The sequence below is a fragment of the Sinohyriopsis cumingii genome, chromosome 7 (assembly GCF_028554795.1).
Source record: "Sinohyriopsis cumingii isolate HCF-2022 chromosome 7, ASM2855479v2, whole genome shotgun sequence".
Classification (NCBI taxonomy): Eukaryota; Metazoa; Mollusca; class Bivalvia; order Unionida; family Unionidae; genus Sinohyriopsis; species Sinohyriopsis cumingii.
In genome coordinates this window covers 129,122,682-129,147,438 of record NC_142967.1, presented here as the reverse complement: position 1 = coordinate 129,147,438, position 24,757 = coordinate 129,122,682, and the positions used below count along the sequence as shown (strand labels likewise).

General features: G+C 34.5%; 1 protein-coding gene across 7 annotated transcripts in view; it reads right to left on the bottom strand.

Annotated features, from left to right (window-relative positions):
- LOC149796109 (uncharacterized) overlaps positions 1-14,613 on the bottom strand; it is an 89,913-nt gene extending 75,300 nt beyond the window's left edge. For 5 of the 7 annotated variants that reach the window (XM_089966027.1, XM_089966031.1, XM_089966032.1 and 2 more), the window contains exons 1-2: positions 14,521-14,613; positions 6,481-6,550 (exon numbers count right to left, since the gene is read on the bottom strand). In XM_089966027.1, coding sequence (XP_089822153.1) covers positions 6,481-6,550; positions 14,521-14,523 — 73 coding nt within the window. In that variant the 5' untranslated portion in view covers positions 14,524-14,613. Of the gene's footprint in view, positions 1-1,035; positions 2,405-6,480; positions 6,551-14,047; positions 14,158-14,520 lie in introns of those variants that run through there. The other 2 variants (XM_089966028.1, XM_089966033.1) reach the window with 2 other exon arrangements.
- Between the last annotated feature and the right edge of the window lie 10,144 nt (positions 14,614-24,757).

Genomic DNA, 24,757 nt, shown 5'->3' with positions numbered 1-24,757 from the left:
ACATATTTACATGATCTTGTATAAACTTCCTGTATGTCTGAAAGCTTTTGTCACATTTCAAGTAATAACATATAATACAAAAACTCCTATTCTCAACAGTTGCTTCAATATTAGAGCTTATCAATTTCAATTTTAAAAATTCCAGTTTCATTTTATTAAGTTGTTTGACAGAAACCAAACTGTTAAATGATCACAATAGAGCTGTATATTTATTATCAAGCAGGGCCCTAATTACCAATGATTAAGATTAATAAATATTAACCAAATTTGACAGTAGTCACACCTAACTGTACCAGGGTTATTTGTTGAATGGAATGTCAGCAAGGCTGGTTACAAAAGACATTAAGTAACTGACAAAGCCTGCAACTTGGTCAAAAAAGAAGTAAATAAGACCAAAACTGCAAAAAGACAAATCTTCATCTATTAGAAAGCATTCATAACAAACTGCACCTAGATGTATTTAATGGTTTCTGAGTTAATTAATGCTCTTACAAGCACTGATAAGGAGAATGCATAGAAATTGTGTGAAAAATCCCATGGCTTAGTCAAAAATGCAGTACAAGTTTGCAGACGATATAAAACTCCCTATCAGGTACATCTAGGTCTAAAGGTCTACTGTGCTCAAACCAACAGCAAGAGGGTTATTCATGTTACATAAAAGCATTAAAAAAATCAAACAAAAGTTAGGATAAGTGGTATTTTAGCTCTATTTGTCAAATCTTATGTAACGAACTGTTATCCCTCATCGCTCTATCCAACTGTACATTTGTTATCACTCATTCTGGAAAATAATGGGTGGATTGCAATTGAAAATCCATATATCAAGCTGTATTGTATATCTTGACTGATAGATGAATACATTTCTATCCATTTTTCAGAAGAACAAAAAAATTATTTTCTTACAAACATGTAGTATTAAATAAAATATGAAACAATTAATAATTTAATGGTTTAGGATTCCACACATAACTTATTACTATATAATTGACTCCATTGCATAGTTAATTAGATTCACTGCATATAAAATGGACTTACCTTAAAGGTAATTATTCATGTACTGAAATAATTTGCCAGCAATCAAATAATTGAACAAAATAATAAAATAAATTGGGGTAACTTTAATAAATGAGATGAGAATGTGGAAAATGGATTTGTTGAGAAAAATACTGCACTCATCAAAATACTAAAAATGTCAAACAAGTTTTAAAAAATTAATATATAGATATTAATTAATAATTTTCAGCAACAAAATAAAAAATTAATAAAAAATAGGCTTAATATGTAAAAAAATAAAGCTTTTCAAAGAACTAGAGAAGATAAAAGACAGATAAAAGTGCTGTAAAGAGTGTGCAGGTATCAGACATAATACATATTACTGTTAAAATACTTGGTAAAATATTTTATGAATGTGGAAAGAAATATTTGTGAGTGTGAAACATGTCAAAAGAATATGGTTATCATATTAAAAATTTCAAATGAACATAAAAAGTGAACTGAAACACAGAAATTTAAACATCATTTAGAAATCTTCTGAGTATCAATACAACTGAATAAGTACTTTTAATTATTTTAATATTAATTAATTAGATATATGGGTGAATAAAATGGATCATATAAGCAGTCATCAATGTGTACCAAAATCTGAATTTACAAATGGTGCCAAAATCTGAATTTACAAATGGTGCCAAAATCTGAATTTACTAAACAAAATTATAATTTTTAAAGATGTAAAAATTTTCAGTCATATATTGTGAAAAATAATTATTATGCAAGTACTTATAAAATCTTATTGAATGTGAATGTAGGTTTTTAGGAAAAAAGGTTATTTTTATCATAATGAGATACCTGCCATTACATAGCATGTCGCACACACAAAATTGTTTACTCCCAAACCACCAAAACGGTCATGTTTTGAAGAAAAAAATCCCCACTTTTTCAGTCAATTTAGAAAAAAAGAAAACAATGTTATAAACAGAGATTTTGATTATCATATATACTATATATGTTGCTAACATGTAGTCTGTATAAACAGTCAACAGTCGTGTAACTAGAACCCATGTAAAACTAACCTTGGGGAAGTTTATGCAACAAATTATCATAGTGATATGGTCCTACATTATAAAGCAACCACCATCTGAGACATAATAGTTATAGGGTGAAGACATTCTTAAATCTTTTTTAATTTAATTGTATTGTCAAAACTATTTGAAAAGCATGTAGTCATTCAAGCCTATACATTTTTTGAAACATACTCTCTTATAATTTCATAAAGTGCAATCAGGATTTAGAAAGTATCACTCGTGCCAAACAGAACTTACCAAATTAATTGATCTTTGTTTGAAGGAAATGGATAATGGACATATGACTGTGATTGTTTTCCTTGACTTCAAAAAAGCCTTTGGTCTTGCTGATCATGAAATTCTGCTGCAAAATGTGAACTGTTATAGGTTCGACAATCCTTCTTTCAACTGGTTTAGATCATACCTAAACCAAAAGTCTCAACAAGTAAGCATTGGCAATATTAGCTCTCAAACTCGAGAGAGCTTTTACTATTCATTCAGTGGTCCCTCAAGGCTCAGTTTTGGGCCTTCTCCTCTTCCTTATCTATATCAACAATCTACCATTAAATAATGAATCCACAAATGCAGATTTGTTAGCAAATGATGCAACCTTGTATACACCTAGTTCTGATACTGAAGTTATCCAAATAAGATTAAACTCAGACCTTATTAAGAGTCCAAAACTGGGCACAACAAAATAGGATGGTAATTAATGAAGGTAAAACAAAATGTATGATTTGGGGGACATCACAAAAGCTACACAAGTCAGGGAACAGTAAAAACCTATCTCTTGCAATAAATAATCATCTATTAGAAAATATCAAACATGAAAGGCTTGTAGGTGTGTCTGTAGATAATACTTTATTATGGAATGACCATATTGATAAGCTTTGTAAAACACTGTCATCCAAAATTGCCCTTCTCAGCAGAATCAAGAAATATTTACCTATGGAAACTTGCAATCTATACTACAAGTCATATATTCTTCCAACAATGGATTATTGTTTTAATGTATGGGGAAACTGTGCTAAATCTGAGCTTGACAGGATTTATAAACTTCAGAAATGAACAGCATGTGTAATTTTAGATGCATCTGTTGATCATCCCTCAAAAGCATTATTTACAGAACTTTAATGGTTCACAATATATGACAGGATAGATTTTCACAAGGCAGTTCTTTTATATAAATGTCTACATGGAACTGCACCAGAGTATCTTCAGGATTTATTCAGGCCTTTTTCAACACAATACCAGTTGAGATCAATATCACATGGAAACCTTCTACCACCAGAACCAAGAACAGAGCAATTTAGAAAAGAGTTTCCAATACTCTGGTACAGTTCTGTGTAAAAAGCTTCCACTACATGTACAATCTGCTGAATGTATTAGAGTATTTAAAAAAAGATATCATGAGCATGTATGTGTTTCTAATAGATAATGGAATTTAGTATTTTAATACTAAACATGTTAAAATGAACACTAATTATTGCTATCTTCATATGACATGCCTTCTTATACTCTCCATAAGAGGGCCTCAAGGGAGAATAGTCCTTGACTAATGAGTCACCCTCTATAAATAAAGTATTATTATTATTATTATTATTATTATTATTAAAGACTGTGGTGGGAGAGCCCATTAGACTAATCTGCATAGGTAAAGTGGAACAATCAACTTTGTTTAAAGCTATGAAAATAAAGGTCATGCATGCTCTGGAACAAATTATTATACATCATGCTTTGAATATGAATGCTGAAGCCATCGTATTAAAGATTATTGGCAAGTTTGTAAAAAGCAACAATGTTTCTGCTACACTTTCCTTAAATTCAGTCTTTGTCCAAATGGGGTCTTGTTCCTGGAACCTGAATTTGAGGACCTGTGCCTTTTACTAAGAAGTGGTAGCTATTAATACCTTGTTATCCTTCTTTCTCTCATTTAAAATGTAAAATAAGAGCTGACTTTTCCCAACTCATCCCAATTCACTTCATTGACAAATGGTGTGGAGCCAGTTTTTTCTGCTCTATTTACAATTTTTAATAAGACATTGCTATCAGTCTATCACAGCTTTTCATTATACTTTACCTGTTTTCGATATATCTAGTTGTACATCCTTTTTGAAGGTTGTTATCCCTCAACAAGCTTCCCTTTAGTCAGTATGTTTTATCCTATGTTTACCTGCCTACATGACATTCATGGGAATGTCTCAAGCTGCATGTGTTAACAGCATTTTTCCCTTTGCAAGCATTTTCTATTTTATCTCATGCTATATGTACCTTACATGTTTATCTGTTTTGCATGATGTTTAAACATGCTTTCTTACTGAATTATGTTTAGTCCTTGCATTACTATGAATACATGTTGTTTAAATTATCTCTCACAGTATAAATTGTTGACTACCAGTAAAATCTTTTTCCTTGTACCACATTCTCATGTATAATTTTTCCCACCATCAGAACATGTGTGTTCACCTCAATGCTACTGAATTCTTTTATCATGTACATTCATGTGAAATTGAGATGGCTAATAAATCCAGTCCATAACCAGCAGAACTGAGCAAAATCAGCCAAAAAATACTAAAATCCATCCATTCCAGACCAAATAGAAAAGTTGTTGCAATGCGCATTCATTCCCAATATGACTAAATTTCAATTTTAATTAGACCAAAATGACAATTTCTTTAAAACTAATGTCGAATGCACGCTGCTTGGTGGTGCTATGTGCACATTAATACTGTTATTGTGTACTGATGAATCTACAGTTGTGTATTTATTTTGGATTAAAGCATTAATTCAATTATTTTGTTTCTATATATTTTCTATATGTTTCTATATTATCTTTTTAATACAATTAAGCCTCAGGTAGAATATGAAAATGAGTGTACAATAAAAAGTTACTGCATTTGTATGGGAAAATATGAACTCATTTTATCAAATACTGCACAACCAAAAGTTGTGCAGTATTAATCAAAATAAATTCTTCATATTTTCCCATACAAATGCATTAACCTATAATTATTAAATTTTATTGTATGACTTATAATACATATTATTCTCCTTTCCTGTTCATTTTCTATTTGTTTACCACATACAGAATTATTCTTTAGTTTATAAATTGGATAGCTGCTTTAGTATTTCACTCGTTATTTTTGTCACTATATTGCATTAACCATAGATTCTCATTAAAGAATATAAACCTTGATTAACTTCATGCCTTGTTACATATTAAGTCTAAGAAGTCTATATTGCACTAAACATCTTGTCTTATTATGGTGTGTACACAGCAGTTTGGTGTATCTGAAACCTACCTTAACTCTTTTTCTATTAATTTATGTTGAAATGGTATTAAATCTTTACACATCTTTGGTGCCAAAGGGTAATCTCTGAATAAATCATGCTATTCTTTTCATATTTCTACATCATCTATGATAAAGTCTCATAACACTATCCTTCCATCTTAAAATGCAGCCCCTAATACATTTCAGTTATTTTTATATTGCTGATCTAAATTCTGTATTTGGAAGTTGCTGGCACAATGCCTAGTGATATAAATTACTACATTATAAGTGTATAATATTCTGGCTTTGATATATTACAGACACCATCATTTTTTTATTTTCTCTTCATTACCAATGTAGTACTTGTTGCTACAGAACTGAATTCATGTTTTCTTCCAAGTCAGAGTTTGGCCTGACATATCTCACACCATCTCAAACTTGTTATTTCTGCAGACTTGGAAAAAAGCACATACAGTGCAACCCCGCTATAACGCACACCGCTATAATGCAAATTCAGATATAACGTGGTTGTGGCATGGCTCCTGAAATTTTGTACATTCATTCGCACATGAAAAAATATTATTTTCTTTAAAGAACATGAAATAGTGTATAAAAAATGTATTATCATTATGGAGAAGAGATTGCATATGAATTCGAATTTAATATGATTGTGGCGTGGTTACTGAAATTTTAAATACATGTATCTGTATTTTTCTCAAACCGGGAAGAAAGAAAAAAAATTTAAGTATCAGAAATAGTGTGTAAAACGTTTATTATCATTTTGGGGAAAGTTTGCATATGAATTTTAATATAATATAATCATGGCATAGCTTCTGAAATTTAACAATATCACCAGGTTCTTGAAGTGTTATGCCAAAATAAACATGTATGTATTTTGGTGTACTCATTGAATATAAAATCAGAAATAACTAGAAAAAGTTTGACCAACGCATGCTCAACAATTCTCAGAATGATGGCAAATCATTTACACTTGTAATAAGCATTGATGGACGCTGACTGGACACAAGTACATAAAACTGTCACTGAATCTGATTTTACAATTTCCTAACCAGATCAAAGCTCAAACTGTCTATAAATAGGAGAAATAGAAGAAAAACAACATCTGTACAGTATTTTCATGCACTTACCAACTTGTCTTGACAGAAATGAAATATTTATCATGATGAATAGAAGCATCATTTTCATGTCTAAAGTGATCTGAAAAAAGAAAATGGTGACAGCATTACATGTTGTCTCTGCATTAACCTTCTTGCATGCCTGACAGCTACAAAGTTATTAAGCATCAGAATTAACAAAAACACTAATTAGCAAAAGCTTAAGAGCCAGAATTAGAAAATGCCCAAGTCACTTCCACAAGATAGCAAATTTAATGTTGCCTCTTTGTCAACAACAAAGCAATGTCCAAGTCATGTTTACTAATAAACATAGCAAATGGCAGTTACACTGTTTCTGAACATTACATTATTACCCAAAATTAAAACAATACTGACAGAATTAAGAATACAGATAAAATTAAAATACAAATTTCACTTAATATTGACTGAACAAGACTCCTTGATTTCATACCAAGTTGCCACCAGTAGGCATTTGCCAATATTTTCAATGATTGATATTTTATAATATATTGTGGTATATCTTAAGAAAATACTTTTGTTTCAAGAAAATCTGGTGACTCCTTTATCTCTGAGGATGAAATCAATCTAAACAAGCAGACACTGTGCATGTTTTATTCAGCAAGACCAAACTGGGAGAGACAGAACACATTCCCAAAAAGAAACTCACAATACAGCCAATGAAAGCTAATTTTGCTAGCATATACAAGTACATGGGAAAATATTCTTCAGCATTATAAGGGTGATTATTGTGGTGAGTTAGAACTTCATGAAATTTATCCACTGCAAAATAATATTTGTTTAATTGCATAATGTTACTTTTACACTGAATGTAATACATACATACATATATATATATATATATATATATATATATATATATATATATATATATATATATATATATATATATATATATAACAGATATGAATTTCATAAGTGTATAAACAATTTACAGTGTGTGTATAATTTTATAAACACAAGTTCATAACTGAGGTCTGACTAGACATACATGTACATTTGATTCTGTCTAAAATGAGGATATGTGTATCCACATTATTGTTTTTAAACCTTTGGCTTAAGAGACAGTCTTTATAAAGTAACAAAATCGTGTGACACAGTCATATAAAACCAGCTGTTCATCCTCCTTGAGTGATCTTTCCAGTGGCACTAGAAAAGAGGTTGCAAGTATATATACACTAACATGGGAACAACCATGCGACTATTTTATAAAGTGTGTTTGAAATTTAAATTAATATCTGCTCCTACAAGCAGCCAACCTCAAAATGCTGTTTAGATCAAATTGCCCAAATTTTACAATGTAACATACATTTATGGCTGCTGATATGAACGATGTCCTATCGCTCACCCTATTTGACTCAGAGATGTCAGAGGCTTCAAACTTTGAAATTTGTGGCATTGGAGCAATGTTGCAGAAGAATCCTTGATGAAGAGAGGAAAGAAAGGTCCCAAAGTTGGGAAAGGGAAAATCCAATGCCAAAAGAGCAAAGCACTAATCTAAGACAAAATCTGTTGTCAAACCAGCAAAAATCACACCTTACAGGAGATAATTCAACAAAGAATTATATTGCAGATGGCCAAATCACTTGCAAGATGGGGACAGAGACTGAAAAGGTCAACAGGGCAGAATTTAGTTGACTTCAATAAATTAACCCAAGAAAATGTCACATCTCTGTATGAACTATTGAGTATTAACCCTAGCCATGATGACATTCAGGCAATGAAATTTGGGATAGGAAATGAAACATGTTAATTGCTGTCTTTGAGAACTCCCTACAATAATCCCACACTGCACATGGAGCTGATTCAAACATATCAATGGCAGGTAATGTGAATAAAGCCCTCTTTGATATTTGGTGTGATAAAAATGCAGCTGCTTATATACAGGACACTGATTCAATTTTAATAAATGATGCTGCTGTTGTTGTTGTTGTTGTTGTAGGGTTTAATGCCATCCTTCAGCATAAGATAGGCTATACATGGCAGCCAGTATAATTGGTGGAGGAAGAACCCTGGAAAACCCCGGGAAGAACCACCGACCCACGATAAGCTACTGGCAGGCTTTCTCACGTACCAACATTAGCCGAGGCTGAGACTCGAACTCACGCAGATAAAGGTGAGATGGCAGTGATCCGTAACGGTGAGCGCTTTAGACCACTCGGCCACTCGGGGCCCCAATAAATGATGCATGGGAGTTACCTAAACTTAAAGATCACCAAGTAAAAGAAAACATTTTAAAATCCCTGGCAAAGCTGATTAATACTACAGCATCACCAGTGTGTCACTGATAACATTGTGGGCAAATGCACAAAAAAATAACCCCCAAATGTTAACCCATAGGTCAGGGGACAAATAATGGGATCAGTCTGCTGACAACTTTTCAAGACAAACAACTTTTGGTCAAAACTGCCATTATGCAAAGTTCAACTTGCTGCTTTTGTAAGAGCACCAATGTTCATTACTCTTGAGATTAAGGACTGCATTTTGTATGCAATCATCTTATTGGGACAAGTTTAATTGGGTCTTGTTTTAACAGAATCAAATCAGTATGTTGGTGGCTGTTGGTCTATTATCACATAAATTATTTAGAATTTCTTGTCATCTTCCATTGCTTGAGATCGTTTTGTTATCTAGTTATGAATATACATGTTGGTGTTCAAACAGACAATACATATGCATTGTCGTACATTAATAAAATTGGTGGTAAATTCCTAAAATGGATGATCTTTCAAAATCTATTTGGGAATGGTGCCTCAAAAGAGATATTTACATTTCAGCCATAAACTTACCAGAAGTTGATAATACTTGATTCCTACTGTAGAAATAATTCAGGCTTGATGCAATGGATGTCCAACAGGAACACTTTAATAGGCTTTGCACTCACTTTTTTCAACCAGACACTGATTTATTTGCTTTAGGTTACATTATTAAACTGATACATATTTTTCATGGAATTCAGAACCAGGAGGATTTAGGTCTGATGAATTTTCATTTTCCTGGCATGAATTTTAACCATAGTTTTCCACCTTTTCATTTAATAGGAAACATTGTGAATAAGATACTGAGTTGACAAAGCACTTATGATACATATAATTCCATGTTGGCGATCTCAGCCTTTTTTGTTTAATTTACTTGTTGCCTGGCTTATTGATATTCCTGCCAGGCTACCTCAACACAAAAACCTGCTTTTGCTCAGATATTCCCATACATGCAAAGGCACCTAGACTGTCCAGCAGTCTTTTGATATCTGAACCCATCTTCTTATCTACTGATTTGCTGACAAAACCTCCTAGAAATTTAAAGCTAAAACAACATATGCCAAGCATAGGTATTGCCAGTTAAAACATTAAATAGACCATTTACAACTATCATAATCCATCAATTAAATTGCTATCAACCTAACAACCAATCGTTTCTCATGACACGCACTGCTGCATTAGCACACACTTAAGTTGCTTTACTGCTCACTATTTCAATACTGAGCAATGTGTTGTTATAACAGATTGCAGGCAACATGACAAGTATAAAACAGTTCTTGAACTCTTTAGAAATGCTATAATATTGGTACCAGTTTCAAATGTATACTAACGGATTTGAAGGAAAATAAACCATTAAAAAAAAGAAATATGTTTGCAAGTTCAACAGTATTTGGACAGACAAATTTAAATGGGTGAAGCATAGTGAAAAGACAAAGCTTTGTGTACTGCACAACCTGCAATACACATCTGAACATTTCTAATGGTGAAAAAAAATGATCTTGCAAGGCACTTGAAAAGCATGCAGCACACTGCAAATGAGAAATCATCACATAATGTGTCTAAAGTGATGCAAATGTTTGCACCAACGTCAGTAGACAGTGTCACTAAAGCACTAAAGTAACACAAATGTTTGTAACACCAACATCAGTAAACAGTGTCACTAAAGCAGAGGTTCTGTTTGCTAACTTTGTGGCAAAGCATAATTTGCCATTCTTGGTTGCTGATCATTTTAGTCAGATCTGTAATGTTATTTCTTGACTCAACAATTGCTCAAAAATTTTGCTGCAAAAGAACTAAGGCCACAAACACTGTTAGCAATGCACTTGGTCCCACATATGATAATCAAGTAATATTACTATGCAAGGAGAACCCTTTCTCAGTGATGATGGATGAGTCTAATGACAATGATGATAAAAAGCATGTAGCAATTCTTGTAAGGGTGTTTGACAATGACATCTGCAGTGACAACCAAATTCCTGGCTATGTCTATTTGCAAAACTGGAACTAGTGAAAACCTCGTCAGTTGTCTTCAAGAAGTCTTAAGAGACATGTAGATTCCAAAGAAGAACTGGTAGGGTTTAGCAGTGACAATGCAATGTGATGGTAGGCAATAAAAGTTATGTCCTCTCCTGAGTTCATGAACAGCAACCAAATGTAATCAACTTTGGGTGTATCTGCCATTTGGCCAATACCTGCATGCTGTAGGGTTTGAAGAAATTGACTGTCCCAGCTGAGGAACTTCTGGTCAATGCTTATCACTTTAATTACAGTTCCAAGCACAGAGTTGGATAAGGAATCCTGGAGTTTACCAAAACCAAGGAGTATAAGCACAAGGTGACTGTCTATCCAGAAATGCATGGCATGCTTCCTTAAACAGTGTCCATCTCTTCAGTCCTATTTCATGAGCCACAATGATGCTAAGAAAGGAAGCAGAGTGAAAAGATGCTCTGAGAACCTTAACAAACCAGAGATGAAACTGATGTACCACTTTCTCCTACATGTCAAAGAACCGCTAAATGACTTTAACACCATGTTCCAAGCTACTGAAGCAATGGTGTGATACCTCCCTGTGAAGATGAAAATAATTCTACAGAAATTCATGGGAATGTTTGTAAAGATGAGTGTTATCACTGCATTAACCATCATTATGTAGGTCAACTTTATTTCACCAGAAAACCAGCATGAGAGTTCTTTCTTAGCAGTGGGTATGGAAGCCAGATTTTCATCAACAGCAACCCTGATGACATTTCTCCAAACCAGCTGCACAGTTACATCAGGAGTGTGAGGTCCTTCTAAGAGGAAGTTACAGCAAAGATGCTAGCCAAACTTCCATTTAATGACCAGACCCTGAAGGCCCTTGGTTACCTGAATCCTGTGAGAAGATCTGAGATTTCAGTAGAAGCTGTGCTTCATCTGAGTGACAAAATGGGTACAGCAACTGACAAACATTGTCAACTTGATAATAATCTCAGAGACTTTCAGCTATCCTATACCTCAGACCTGCCCAGTTTCACTCTGGGAGAACCACCTTTGGATGTCTTCTGAGTAGGCATGAGCAGATTTTTCACATCCTTGATGAAATGCAGATTTCCAAATATACCGAATCTCTCTTTGGCATCACTCAGCTTGCCAAACACTAATGCAGACCCTGAGCACCGTTTCAGCATGAAATATATGTGGAAATCTGTGGCTTCATTAATATTTTGTAAGATAAATGCAAAGTGTGACTGTTTTGAACTCAGACCTTCGAATGATTGGTGTATTAGTGCAAAAAGAGCTTCTTTACAGACTGAAAGACAACACATGTTGAGATTAAAAACAAGTTTGAGTGTTGTAGGTACCAATGTGTCACAAGTTTCTGAAGTACAGGCAGTGATTCTTGTGAAGGTCCATAAATTATTTTTTGTGTGATTATGAAAATAACAGAAGAAAATTAATAAAGCTGAGTAACTATTATTTGTTGTACTTAATTTACTATGGTACAATGTGCATTTCATGCTTCAATTTATGCCACAATGGTCATTATGTTAATCTCCTTGATTGTGAAACTTATTTTCCTGATTTGGTCCCAGAAAACTTAGCATGTATGCACTGCAGAGTTTCATCCTCTAAATTTAGCAGGGATGAGGAAAAATATGGCCTGTGGGCCACATCTGGCCTGTGACCTGGTTTTATCCATTAATCTACATCATAATGTGTGGCTTTAAAAATCATTCTTCCAGCCTGGAAGATGTTGCCCATGTCTGCTCTAAAGGAAAGTTGAAGCTGATAGGTGTGATTGTATTAAGGACAAACTTCCAAAGTAGAAGACTTCCAGAGAAAACTATTGAACTTCTTTACTTCTGGAGAAAAGACCCACAAAAGCAGTATGACCTTGCATGGTGGAGGTGGAATATACGGTGTTCTGTTGAGAAAAAACCTATAGTGCATCTTAAGAAATATCTGTGACATACTCGAGTTATCTTGTATTCCTTGATAAATCATATGGTGTTGTAAACACTCAAAAGGTCTGTGCCATTACAAACTGCAAAATTACTAGGTCAGAACTGGTGTTCTAAATTATTGTTAATTACAATATTTATCACGTGATTTTATTATGAATCCACCCATAGCAAGGTAACTGCATTCACTTGGGATGTTGGACAAGTGCTAAGAAATTTATTTCCTCTTTACAGTGTAGAACGTATGTTGCTGTCATTTTAAACAGTGGCTCTTCTAATACTTTCCACAGCAGCAAAGGCACAAATAGTGATTGCCATAAATACTCATACTATGTGTATATCAAACAATGACACTGGGTTTTACTTCTCAAATTTACCTAAAGCATCCAGACAAGAGAAGAGATTTTGCTTAAAAAGCCCTCATTTTTCTGAAGAAATAGTTGGTCCTATCCACATACTTTTACATTAACTTGATAGAACTCTGGTTTTATATGATAATGCTGAGTGATTTTGTTTCTTTTTAAAGAGCACCTCTCGAGCAACTGGCCTGAGGTGAAAATTTAAACATGCTCTGTCTCTAACTTATTCAGATAATGCCCTCCATCATTCACATGCAAAAATTATGTTTGAATGGAGGCCCACTTCATGCTTAAATGAATTAGATTATGATTACTAGGTTCAATTTATGATTGAAAAAAAATAATTTAAAGCTTAAATTAACCAAGAGGTGTTAGAAAGAAAACAAAGCATTTATATGTTGGCCAATGCATTCATGTTATGTTGCAATCATAATAATTGGGCTTTTGAAATGCTCTGGTGTACATTTGTCAACAAATATTTTTTTACTTTTCATTTAGAGAACTATAAAATCGTATCATGCACTTTTACCATTTTTCATTTATTTCAATTCCTTTTTTTTTTGTTGGGGGGGGGGGGAATAATGTAGCATTATAGTCATCAACCAAAACTCAAAAGTTACTTAAAAGGATTGGTTAACCTGTAGATGACAACTGACCGATTCATGCATAAAATGAGGGTCACAGTACCCTATTTCTCATCAGCAGGTTGCCATTGATAATGAAAGGAACAAAATGACCAAATTACATAAAGATAACATATATAAACAACTAAAATCATGCTAGGAAACTAAAACATTAACTGACAGCAAAAAAAATAGTTTAAGATTGTGACCTTCTTTCCTCAACATGGCTGACACTCAAGAAAAGAACAAAGAAGAGTCAAAGGAAGCCCCATTAAGACATTTCTGAATATTATAGTATTTAAAACATTTCGATTTTTGAGTGTATCCCGGTGTTTCTATTAACCGAAAGAAAGAAACTTTCAAAACACTTTTTTCAACACCTGACACCAAATCTCAGGCTGTTATTCCAATCCATGAAATCCATAATCTACGGCTCAGTGTGCGCCTGATATAATTTAATATTCTTAAACCATCGTACACTTTTCTGCGTTGCACCAAACTGAAAGTGAAACCTAACAAATTGGGGTAATTTGCCTGCCGAGACCATAGGGTCTCGTTAAAAAGCATAAAATAATAAATTTGTATGCATGATCGACAGTTAAATTGAAAGCAACGATACGAGCCTCTGTGTACGTCAATGGACAGAGGGCTGGACAGTCCGACCACCACGCCCTATATCCACTAACTTATACTCTTAATTGTTTTTGTAACGAGCCCCAGTCCAGTGACTTGGACAGTTTCCTGGTTACCACCAAATTGCGGTACTTTCTTAGTTATAGTGTGCGCGATTCTACAACAAAGTCCTTCATTAATTTCAGAGTTGTGGTAGATATTATGAAAAGTTTATAAATACCATTCACTCCAATCAACTCTCGGAACCCTGTTCGATTAAAGAAATACATGTGTTTTCAAACGTCCGCTCTTCGCTACGTTCCAATTGACGAACACTTGTAGCGGTCCATCGAAACACCCCAAACCACCCCAAACCATCGAAACACCCCAAACCACCCCAGACCCTCTCCTTACATATATAAAAGAGACAAAATAAAAAAATACTTTTTTATTTATATAATTTTTTATTTATATAATTTACTGAAATTGCCAAGCAAACCCAAACCTTCAAAAACACCCCAAACCATTTCAGAAGTCCCCAAACCCAGTCGTAGCATATACAAAGATACAAAATGAAAAATACGTTTTTATTCATATAATTTACTGTAATTATCAGGAGAAAGGACACTGGCTGCAAAGGATCCTAAGGAAAACGAGAAGAAATAAGAGGGGAAAGAGGAGAGTTGTTCAAAAGAAGAAGAAAGTGACGATGACGAAAATCTATGGCTGCGAAGAAATTTTTAAAAGATTGAAAGAGTGAATGAATCAAATTGGACTTTTAGTGGTGTGTTGTGAAATTGAATTGTAACTTCTAAAACGAGATAATGTGCAAGAAAGAAAACGTGTCTCTTGGAATTGATTTATTATAATAAGGATAACGTGCTTTGTTTTTATTGAAACTGCATGAATATATGCTTTTCCAACTCTCACTAACCCTCTTGGTCATGTTTCAGTTAGAACTGAAATGGAAGAGATGTTTTCCTTAAGATAAGATAAGATATGATAAGAAGATAAGAATTATTTATTTCAGACTACAAAGTCCACACCTCTAAATTAAAATATAATTATAAAGTAAAAACATTGTAAACATTAAAAACATATATATATATATATATATATATATATATATATATATATATATATATATATATATATATATATATATATATATATATATATATCATACATACAAGTATACAGATACATCTATAGCAATTAATTGTGCCATGCATTGTTAAGAATGAAATTAAATGGCACATTTAAAGAGTAATTTGTTTCATCTACTATTAATATGAGAATTTAAATGAATGTCATAGTTCCAAAGAGATTTCAATATAAAGTTCTTACTATTAGATATTCAAGTCATCATTAAGAATACATACATTCTCATTACTTCATCAAAACTGAATACATTATAATTTACAAACATGTTGGAGGCACTGTTCCACCTAGGAAGACCTAATAGATAACGAAGACTATTATTATAACCAATAACTAGTTTTCTTTTCATATATTCACTAAAGTTTTTCCACAGAGAAGCACAACACATAGTGCAGCAATAAGATTTGAATAATCTAATTTTGATATTTAATGAGCATAACTTAATTTTACGTAGAAGCATGTTTGTTCGACTACACAAATTGGTGTCTCATCATATTTTCATTATCCGACCGACTGGATTTCAAAATATGACCCAAATAGGTGTAACTGTTGCCATATGTAAGAGCATTGCCGTTAAGATGTACAGGAGGAGGAGATGGTAAATTGAAAGAAGTTGGCTGAAAGACCATGCATACTGAATTTTTTGTATTATAGTTTATATCATTCTCAAATGCATATTGTTCACATATCTTTAATAATTTCCTTAAACCTATGATAAAAGGACTTATCAATGACATTTCATCATCCGCAAGACTAAAATTGTTATATATATTAAATAACAATGGAGAAAGAATACCCCCCTGCCTCACCCCATTGGTTACATGGAAAGCGCTGGATATTATACTTCCCCATCGCACACAGTACAACTGTTTTCCATACCAGTTAACTAAAGTATGAACTATGTAGACAGGTATTTAATATCAATACATTTTTTAAAGAGTGTCAAGTGATTGACCCTATCAAATGCCTTGCTAGCGTCTAAAAAGTATGCAAACACTGGGCTGCCATGTTCTACATAATAGCTGACAGTTTCCTTAAAGGCATATATGCATAAATCTGTTGAATGCTGCTTTTTAAAACCCAACTGATTATCGGAGATTGCGACCAGGGCCGGTGCTACCATATAGACAAACTAGGCAGCCGCCTAGGGCGCTGATTTCAGGGGGCGCATTTTTTTTTTTAAATTATTGTTCATAATTTTGAAATTGATATTTTCCGGGGGGGTGGGCACCAGAATCTAACCTTGCCTAGGGCGCCAGATAGTCTGGCCGGGTCTGGCTCCGGCCCTGATTGTGACTTACATCTTTTGCAGTATGATGCATTCAAATATTTTTGAAATAATAGTCGTAAGAGCTATAGGTCTGTAGTTATTTTTGTCCGCCAGTTTTCCCATTTTGCTCTTTAGTAGCGGTATAATTGTAACTCTTTGTGAAATCATCAATTAAATAAAATTATCAATAGCACATGAAGTCTTGTATATGAATATTTAAAATGTTCCACATATAAAAAAATCTGATCCTGGACATTTACCAACTTTCTGTCTTGTAATTGCACTTAGGATCTCAGATAATGTGATTACCTCAGTACGAGCAGAAGGGGTATTCAATGCTGAAAGTGCATGCTTCTTATTCGATTCATTTTTAACGCTATTGAGTAAGTCCTCAAAGTGATTTTTCCACATGTTGCATACATTATTCTGACCATGGTTTCCATCAATGCAGATTGGTAGTTTATTGGAAGCTGACGTAGTATTTTGTTTAACTTTGCTTCCAGAATTCACGATGGTCGACATTTTCAAATTTTTGTGCTAGCGAGTCTGCTCTATGTTTTACTTCCTGCTTCTTACACAATCTAAGAGCATACTTAAATTGTGCTCTTGTCTGACGCATTTGGTTACTGAGATGTCCGTGACGAGGTTTACCGTTATCACGCCACATAAAGTAAAAATTTCGTGCAAATTCATGTAGTTCTTTGACACAGTTATTCCAGCCTGGTATAACCCGGTGATTGCGTTTGGATTTACTAGTCAAGCTATACCAGAGTTCGACAAAGCTTTTACTGTATCAGTGTATAATCCATTTATCTGTTTCATATGCACCTGGTTAGTGCAGCTAGGGTCATTACAGATCGCAATACAATGTGCGATCTCAATCTTGCTTAATAAGTATGCAGATGTCTGAGTATAATTCAGTTTTACGTCAGAAGTAAGGTCTGACCAATTGATGTTGTATTTCAAGTCTAAGAGTTCATTGGGGGAAAGAATCAAATCTGGGAAGCAAATCAGTCTTGATAGACATTAAAGTAGGACGATGGTCGGACCCTATTAAGGTGTGAAGAGTATTCTCATATCACTTGACCGACATGATATAACCATATTCATCACAAAATAGGCGAAGTTCATCTCCAAAGAGAGTGGATTTGAGCGTATTAACATTCCAATCTCCTACTACATAAGCATTTAGAGTATTAGCATTTTCTACAATAGAATTAATTTTGCCCATATAATCTACAAATTACCCAAAATGTTCCGCAAGATCACAAGTTAAATAGATATTGACAAAAAGCAAAGAGGAATCCCAGTATGGATAGTAATACTTATTAATCTGGGATCATCGAGGTGTTGTACTTGTATCATACTTGCAAGAGATCTACGGTATAGTACCCGACACCTCCATAAGGTCTACCTGTATGAATATCGTTAGACGATTTGATCGGCGATTCCCCTGATCCATAGAACTCGTCGTGTACGGATGAGAGACAGTCTAACTCACTATCGAGAAGCCCACAATTCGTGTAAGAAACAAATATCGAAGTATCCAATAAAGTTCTTACATTTTGTATATTTCTTGGTATTGAACGACAGTTATAAAAAGAAATGCGTAAAGTATCCATTATGTATATTTGAGTCCAATTTGTGGATATGATGGTTCAATTCCGACTTTGATAGTAGTCTCTAACTAACACGTTTCTTGGCCACGAATCCATGTTCATCATCGCTTTGTGCGTAGGTTTATCACATGTGATTTTGAAGCTGGCATAGGTATTAAACTTCGTTTGCAGCTTTTCAACCTGGGTGGGCTTAACTCCAGAGTAATGCTCAATATGCGAGGAAATGTACAATAAATACACATTGATCTCTAATAATATCGCTGCTTCACTGGGAAAATTACCAGGGGCTCCATGGGACAAGTATCCTGGCGAAAGGTATCTTCCTGGATATAATTATTGTGGTCCTGGAACCCGACATGATATCCGACTCCATGAGCTAAACGAACCGAGATCTGGAGAGTATCCAATAAATGCGATTGATCAAGCGTGCCACGTTCATGATGTCGCGTATAAAAATCCAGATTTGCACCAACGACAAATTGAAGACGTGAAGTTGATACACACGTTAAAGTCTGTAACAAATAAATCTCTCAGAGAATCGCTTGCTATCTTTTTGGTAAGATCTGCGAGGAAAGGTAAACTAGTGCTAGTGGCTGGTAATAAGTCCGCCGACAATGGAATCGATTTATTATATCCCAAGAGGATATTGGAGTGGTAGAGCAACGATTATTAAACTTGCTGATGAAGCACGAGTCCCATGTTCTGTTGCTGTAGATTGGTTAGTACGACAAGCAATATGGCAAATTCTACCACCACCAAAGAAATTCAGTATGCATATTTTGATGTTAGCACTCCCAATGAGGTTCATCAGGCAGATATTTTATTTTTATCACATGATTCTATTAAAATACGTCGACATCAATCGCGCACTTATAAATACGCGTTGACTGTCGTTGGTGTTGCAAGTAGGTATAAAGAATCAGAGCCGCTATCAACAAAGACAGCAACTGAAGTTGCATCTGCGTTTGAACGAATTTATCAACGAGGGCCACAAGGTGATCTACGATGGTCACGGTTGCTAAAGGTTGATCTTGGCAAAGAATTGCTTGGTGCAGTATCATCTCTGATGGAACAATTTAATGCCAAAATCAGGAGAGGGCACACCGCAAATCATTGCGATCAGGCAATCGTTGAACGGTTTAACCGAACACTTGCTGCGCTGTTATTTGGATATCAATATACGCAGGAAATATCCCTGAACAAAGTTCAAAAAGACATGACATCTCGTGAATGGGTTGCGAGACTGCCAAGTGTGTTAGCTGCGTTAAATAATGAAATTACTCGTGCAATTTCTATGAACCCTATCATTGCGATCACAAAAAAAACATATACCAATACAACAACATAACTCCTTCTAAAATAACCAGTAATAGGTAATGTGACTGTAAGATATTTATATGAACCTGGTGAACTTGAAGGTGGTAAAAAAGAGTTACTAACCCAGTCTGGAGTGTGACCACACATACATTTTTAGCTCTGTAAGATCCACGGTTAGACCTGCAATTTACAAACAAGATTCAACTTCTCCTCAACGTGGATTTGTACTTGAACAATTACAATTAATTCCTGAAGATACACAATTACCTGTGCCTTCACGTTTGTGATAGCAGTGCAACAGCGCCCCGACGTTGAGTATATTCAAGACATATTATCATCACATTTTCGCGTGTGTGACCATGACCACTAGTACTTCTATCAACAGTGAATTGTTTGGGATTATTATTTGAATACTGCCACAACATCACTGTGTTGTAGCTCGCACAATGATTATTATGTCGCTGTTTCAGTGTCATGATAAATTCAGCATAGAGATCAAAGTCGTGCTTATTTTTTGGGTCACATTGCTGATATCTAGTTAATGTTTGTCTTACTACATCATCACCATTGCCGGTAGTTTGATTATTATTTACTGTGAATTCTTTGATTCCCCTCTGCAGCTGAGACATCCTTCTGACTCTCGACACTGCCGGATGAACTAACTTGGCCATTCAATACGATCATCGACAATCCAAATATTTGTATCGAAAAAAGTTTATCCCTGTGACGAATGAATCGTTATATCATATCCTAGCATTCATGGAGATTTATCCATAATTAGCTCCCTCTCAACAACACTGACAGGAACTAAAACAAAATCATTTAACACAAGATTTTGTTACTACCACAACCTGTAATTTCAACGTCGATATTTTGCCGTCGAGTATCTGCTGGGCGATAACATAATGGTACAGGTATATTTTTAACATTTTCTTTGTGTAAAAGAAATAATTGTTGTTGAAGTGCATCACGAACTATCTTTCTACTTGCAACTATCATATTAGTAGGACTCCACATATTCCAGAAACATTCATGGGCGATTTTGTAATTACTTCACGCGTTATTTCACACTGTATTTATCTGTCTGCAGTCTGATTAATTTTTTAGACCCACTTAATTCTGAATCATGCTCTCGGTATTCACTAGTTATTTGCTCATAATAATCTACAAATGTATTAACCATTCATGCGGAGATGATCCAACAAAAGGTGGCGGTTGACCATGATCACCACACATAATAAGAGCGGTGTATCGAATTAACAACCAATCTAGCTACGGGATCATATACCGATGTTGCTGTCGACAGGGCTGATATTTTGTTATTTTTGTGGTATATATCCTTAGATTAAACGTCGGGTGATTCAGAATAAATGAGTATAGTTTCTCTCTTTATTCTCCATTCGCCCCATAATGCATCTGTCCCAATCTTTAACAACTTCGCATATTTTTGTTCACATAAAATGAATATGTAGCAACTCTAACCGCGGTATCAGGAGATTTGTTTATCATCGATAATAAATTTATGAAACACACGCTACCATCGATGATCTTAAATGAGTAAACCTTGGTGAGTCACCAGCAGTATAGTTCACAATTGTACGTAATTTAGTTCCGTCCGACAAGTAAGCATTATTCCGGCTTATAAATGTGTCTTTCTTCGTTGTATCAGCAATTATAAAATCGAGTTCAGCATCGTCGATAATTAATAGTATGCAATGTAATTTATGATCATATGATCATCCTTGTGTAAATTCCCCAATTATTTGTTCTGCCGAGATCCCTTGGAAGTTTATATTCATGTTCAATTTCATCGGGATTACGCTCAGCGATTTCGTTGAGAACAGATCACTCAGCCAATTTAAGCAAACCTGGGTCTGACGACGATATGATATTATCGCCTCACTTACAACCAACGACGCTACCATCCCAGCATCAAGCATATATCGTAATAGCACTGTTGGAACTCAACATTGTTCTGATAAATGACGAACAAATCAAACGTAAACAATTGGATAGAGAGTTTTCGTTAACGAAAACGATTCAATACATGAAAATCCAGTTAAATTAAAATCTAGTAAGGGTCCATTTATCGCAACTCTGGTCATCTCCTGTGTTGGATGACCAAATCGCTTAAAATATTCAGAACACTCTCCCATTCCAAGAAAACATCCAGGATAACATGCAACCATATCAACTGAGATAACACAACCACCTACTTTAGAATCACTCGGGACCGCTCCGGTGGCCTAGTGGTTAGATCTTCCGCTTCGAATACGTAAGGTCGCGTGTTCAAACCCAACCGAGTCATGCCAAAGACTTATAAAAATGATACCAACAGCTGCCTCGATAAGAGGTCAGCATTAAGAGGTCAGTGTTTAGGACTGGTCGGTCTGGTGTCAAAATAATGTGATTGGGTGGGACATGATGATACATATAAGCAGCATGTTGCCCAAGTGCTAGACATTACTATAAACTGCCACACTTCAAACATCGCAGCGATGTGACTGAAAAATTGTTTAAGCTACGTTAAAAATCCGAATCACACACGCACAGAACCAGTCCTAAATAATTTTGTTTGGTATTTATTTGCACCCGGAGAGTTATAAAGAGGAAACATCGCGCTATTGACCCAGTATGGTCCATTAATTTATTTACAGTTTCAGATCTAATTTATTTTCAACGACAACCATTTGGCGCCTGGAGAGCATTTGCAAGGCGTTTAAGCGAATATGGAATTTACACCAAGATTAATTTTATCTTTCAGTTGATGTCAAAAGCTTCAATGGTAATGCCAACGGGAAATATATATCGCTTGATGGCAGCGGAGACAAACTCCCTTTGGTGCATCAGTATACACCCATGCAATGTTTCTTTGTCCTAATTATAAGTGCTGTATATGTGACTTCACATTCATGTAGAAGACAATCCACATGCATATCATGCGTGGATTCCTTAGGCATTATAACCTGTTGTCTTTCTTCTTCGAAACACAATCTAGTACATTTTAGGTCGATGTCCCACGTATTCGTCCATTCATTTTACCCGAACATTTACCTTGAAACCTGCCAGCAACCTTTACACTGGTGTTACTAAACAATGGATGTTTTTTGCGGATAATCGCTTTGTCAACTTTGTTCGCGAACATGCTTGATGCGATATTTGAATAAATATTAAAAGTAGTTACATGCAACAGCAGAGAATCGGTGTCTTATAAAGCATCTTGACACGATCCTAGTGAAATCTTTGATCTTGTCGTAATAAAACTCGTCATTAAGCAGCTTTTATTATTCAATTACTGACGAACCAACTTAAATAGGTTCGTCGCCTTGAGTTGTATTTGGTTTCACTATCAACGTCAATAAGTCCACCATTGAATATCTTTCAGGATTAAAATTCCGGATCGGCAATAAGCCTTCGAAGCTTACCTTGTTCTTAGCAGGAATAAAGTCGGCTCAACTTCACTTTCTTAAATTCTCCATTGTTTTGCCAAATACATGTACGGAATTATTCATAAGTTTGAAGAAATGTTTTTCAAAGTCGTTGTTGACCTTTGCTGTCAGATCCGTTATTTTGCATTTTAATGTATGTTGTTTTAATCGTGTACTTGTTTTTATATGTCAGTATGTGGTTGATCATTCCATTCAAACTCACCAACAGGTAAATATTGCAACACTGCCAAGCCATATAGATTATTATGCTCAAGATCACGATGTAATTGTTTGTCTTATATGGATTATACCTGTCTATGTTTGGGTTGTTTGTGTGCGCATATTAATGACTTGTCATTGAAACTCCACTACGAAGCGAACTCTCTCTACATATATGCATATCAATGTCAGTCGACTGTTCCAACTCAATAGTTTTTCATAATTCTGCATTCCTGTGACGTAAAATAGTGCGCGGGATTGAGCTTACACGCTCACATCGTAGTGCCATGAATAGCCTCAAATGTGTAGCGAGTACTATCACATCAGTGCTCAAATACAGATCGTGATAGTCAAACGCTTTTGCAACCAAGTGTGGACCAAACCTTGTTTATAAATCCTTTTCTGAAATACCTTTAAGCTACAGTGACGAATAAAATGCTTCGATATGTGCTAATCGAGTTTCAGTAAACTTTTTACAATCTCTCATGTATTGGGAGGGATACATGGATTTTCTAGTTAACAACTCAGTGTTATACATACACAATTTACAACGAATCAATGAAATATAATTGTTCGAATTTAATTGTCATGTACGTTTCCACATTGTTTGGAATAACACTTAGTGGTTCCTTTGAGTCTAATGCTATTATCTGAATTATTAAATGACGATCACTCGAACGCAGGAATATGAAGCACTACATTAATTTGTTTTGATTTGGTTTAATTCGTAATTGCTAACTACATATTATGCATGTAACTCCTTTATGAGCAACAGAGATCTAATAGTAATCATGAATTTGGGAACTTTTATTTCCATCGAAAGGACCATCACTAATCCAACAATCTTTAATTATTCCACGTTATGGTCTCTGCCATTATATGCCATGGGGTGAAATGTAGGGGTTTTGTATTTTCAAGCCCTATCGAAAATGTCCATAACATATTTAGTATCGATTATTTAATGTTACCAATGAATGTTTTATGTATTTTCAGGAGATGAGTGTGTCTGATATCCTCTCTGTATTCAACACTTTACAAAATGTATTAAGTCCTGGACACAACTGACCACAAGAACAATTACTCTGATGCTCTGAAAATTGTTACAATAAATTAGTGAAACTTGGTTAGCTGGTCACATTAATTGGATTTCAAGAGTCATAGACTTATTATATGGATAATGCTTTGGATACATGCGGATCTTGCAAGTTGTAGGTGATGGAAATATTTATATGTTGTCTTTTAAGCAATGTTTACTACATATGTTGTTATAAGAATGAGTTTCACAAAAGAAAGAATTGTAAGACAGCTTATTGCACATGTCTAAATATCATCTAAATGATGAATATTACTTATTTGTGTTAAATTAAAGGTTGACATTTAAATTTGGAGACAATAATTACCAGAAATTATCACTACATTTTATAATAGACAAATATAAGATGAACATAATTTGGTCATGTCGGT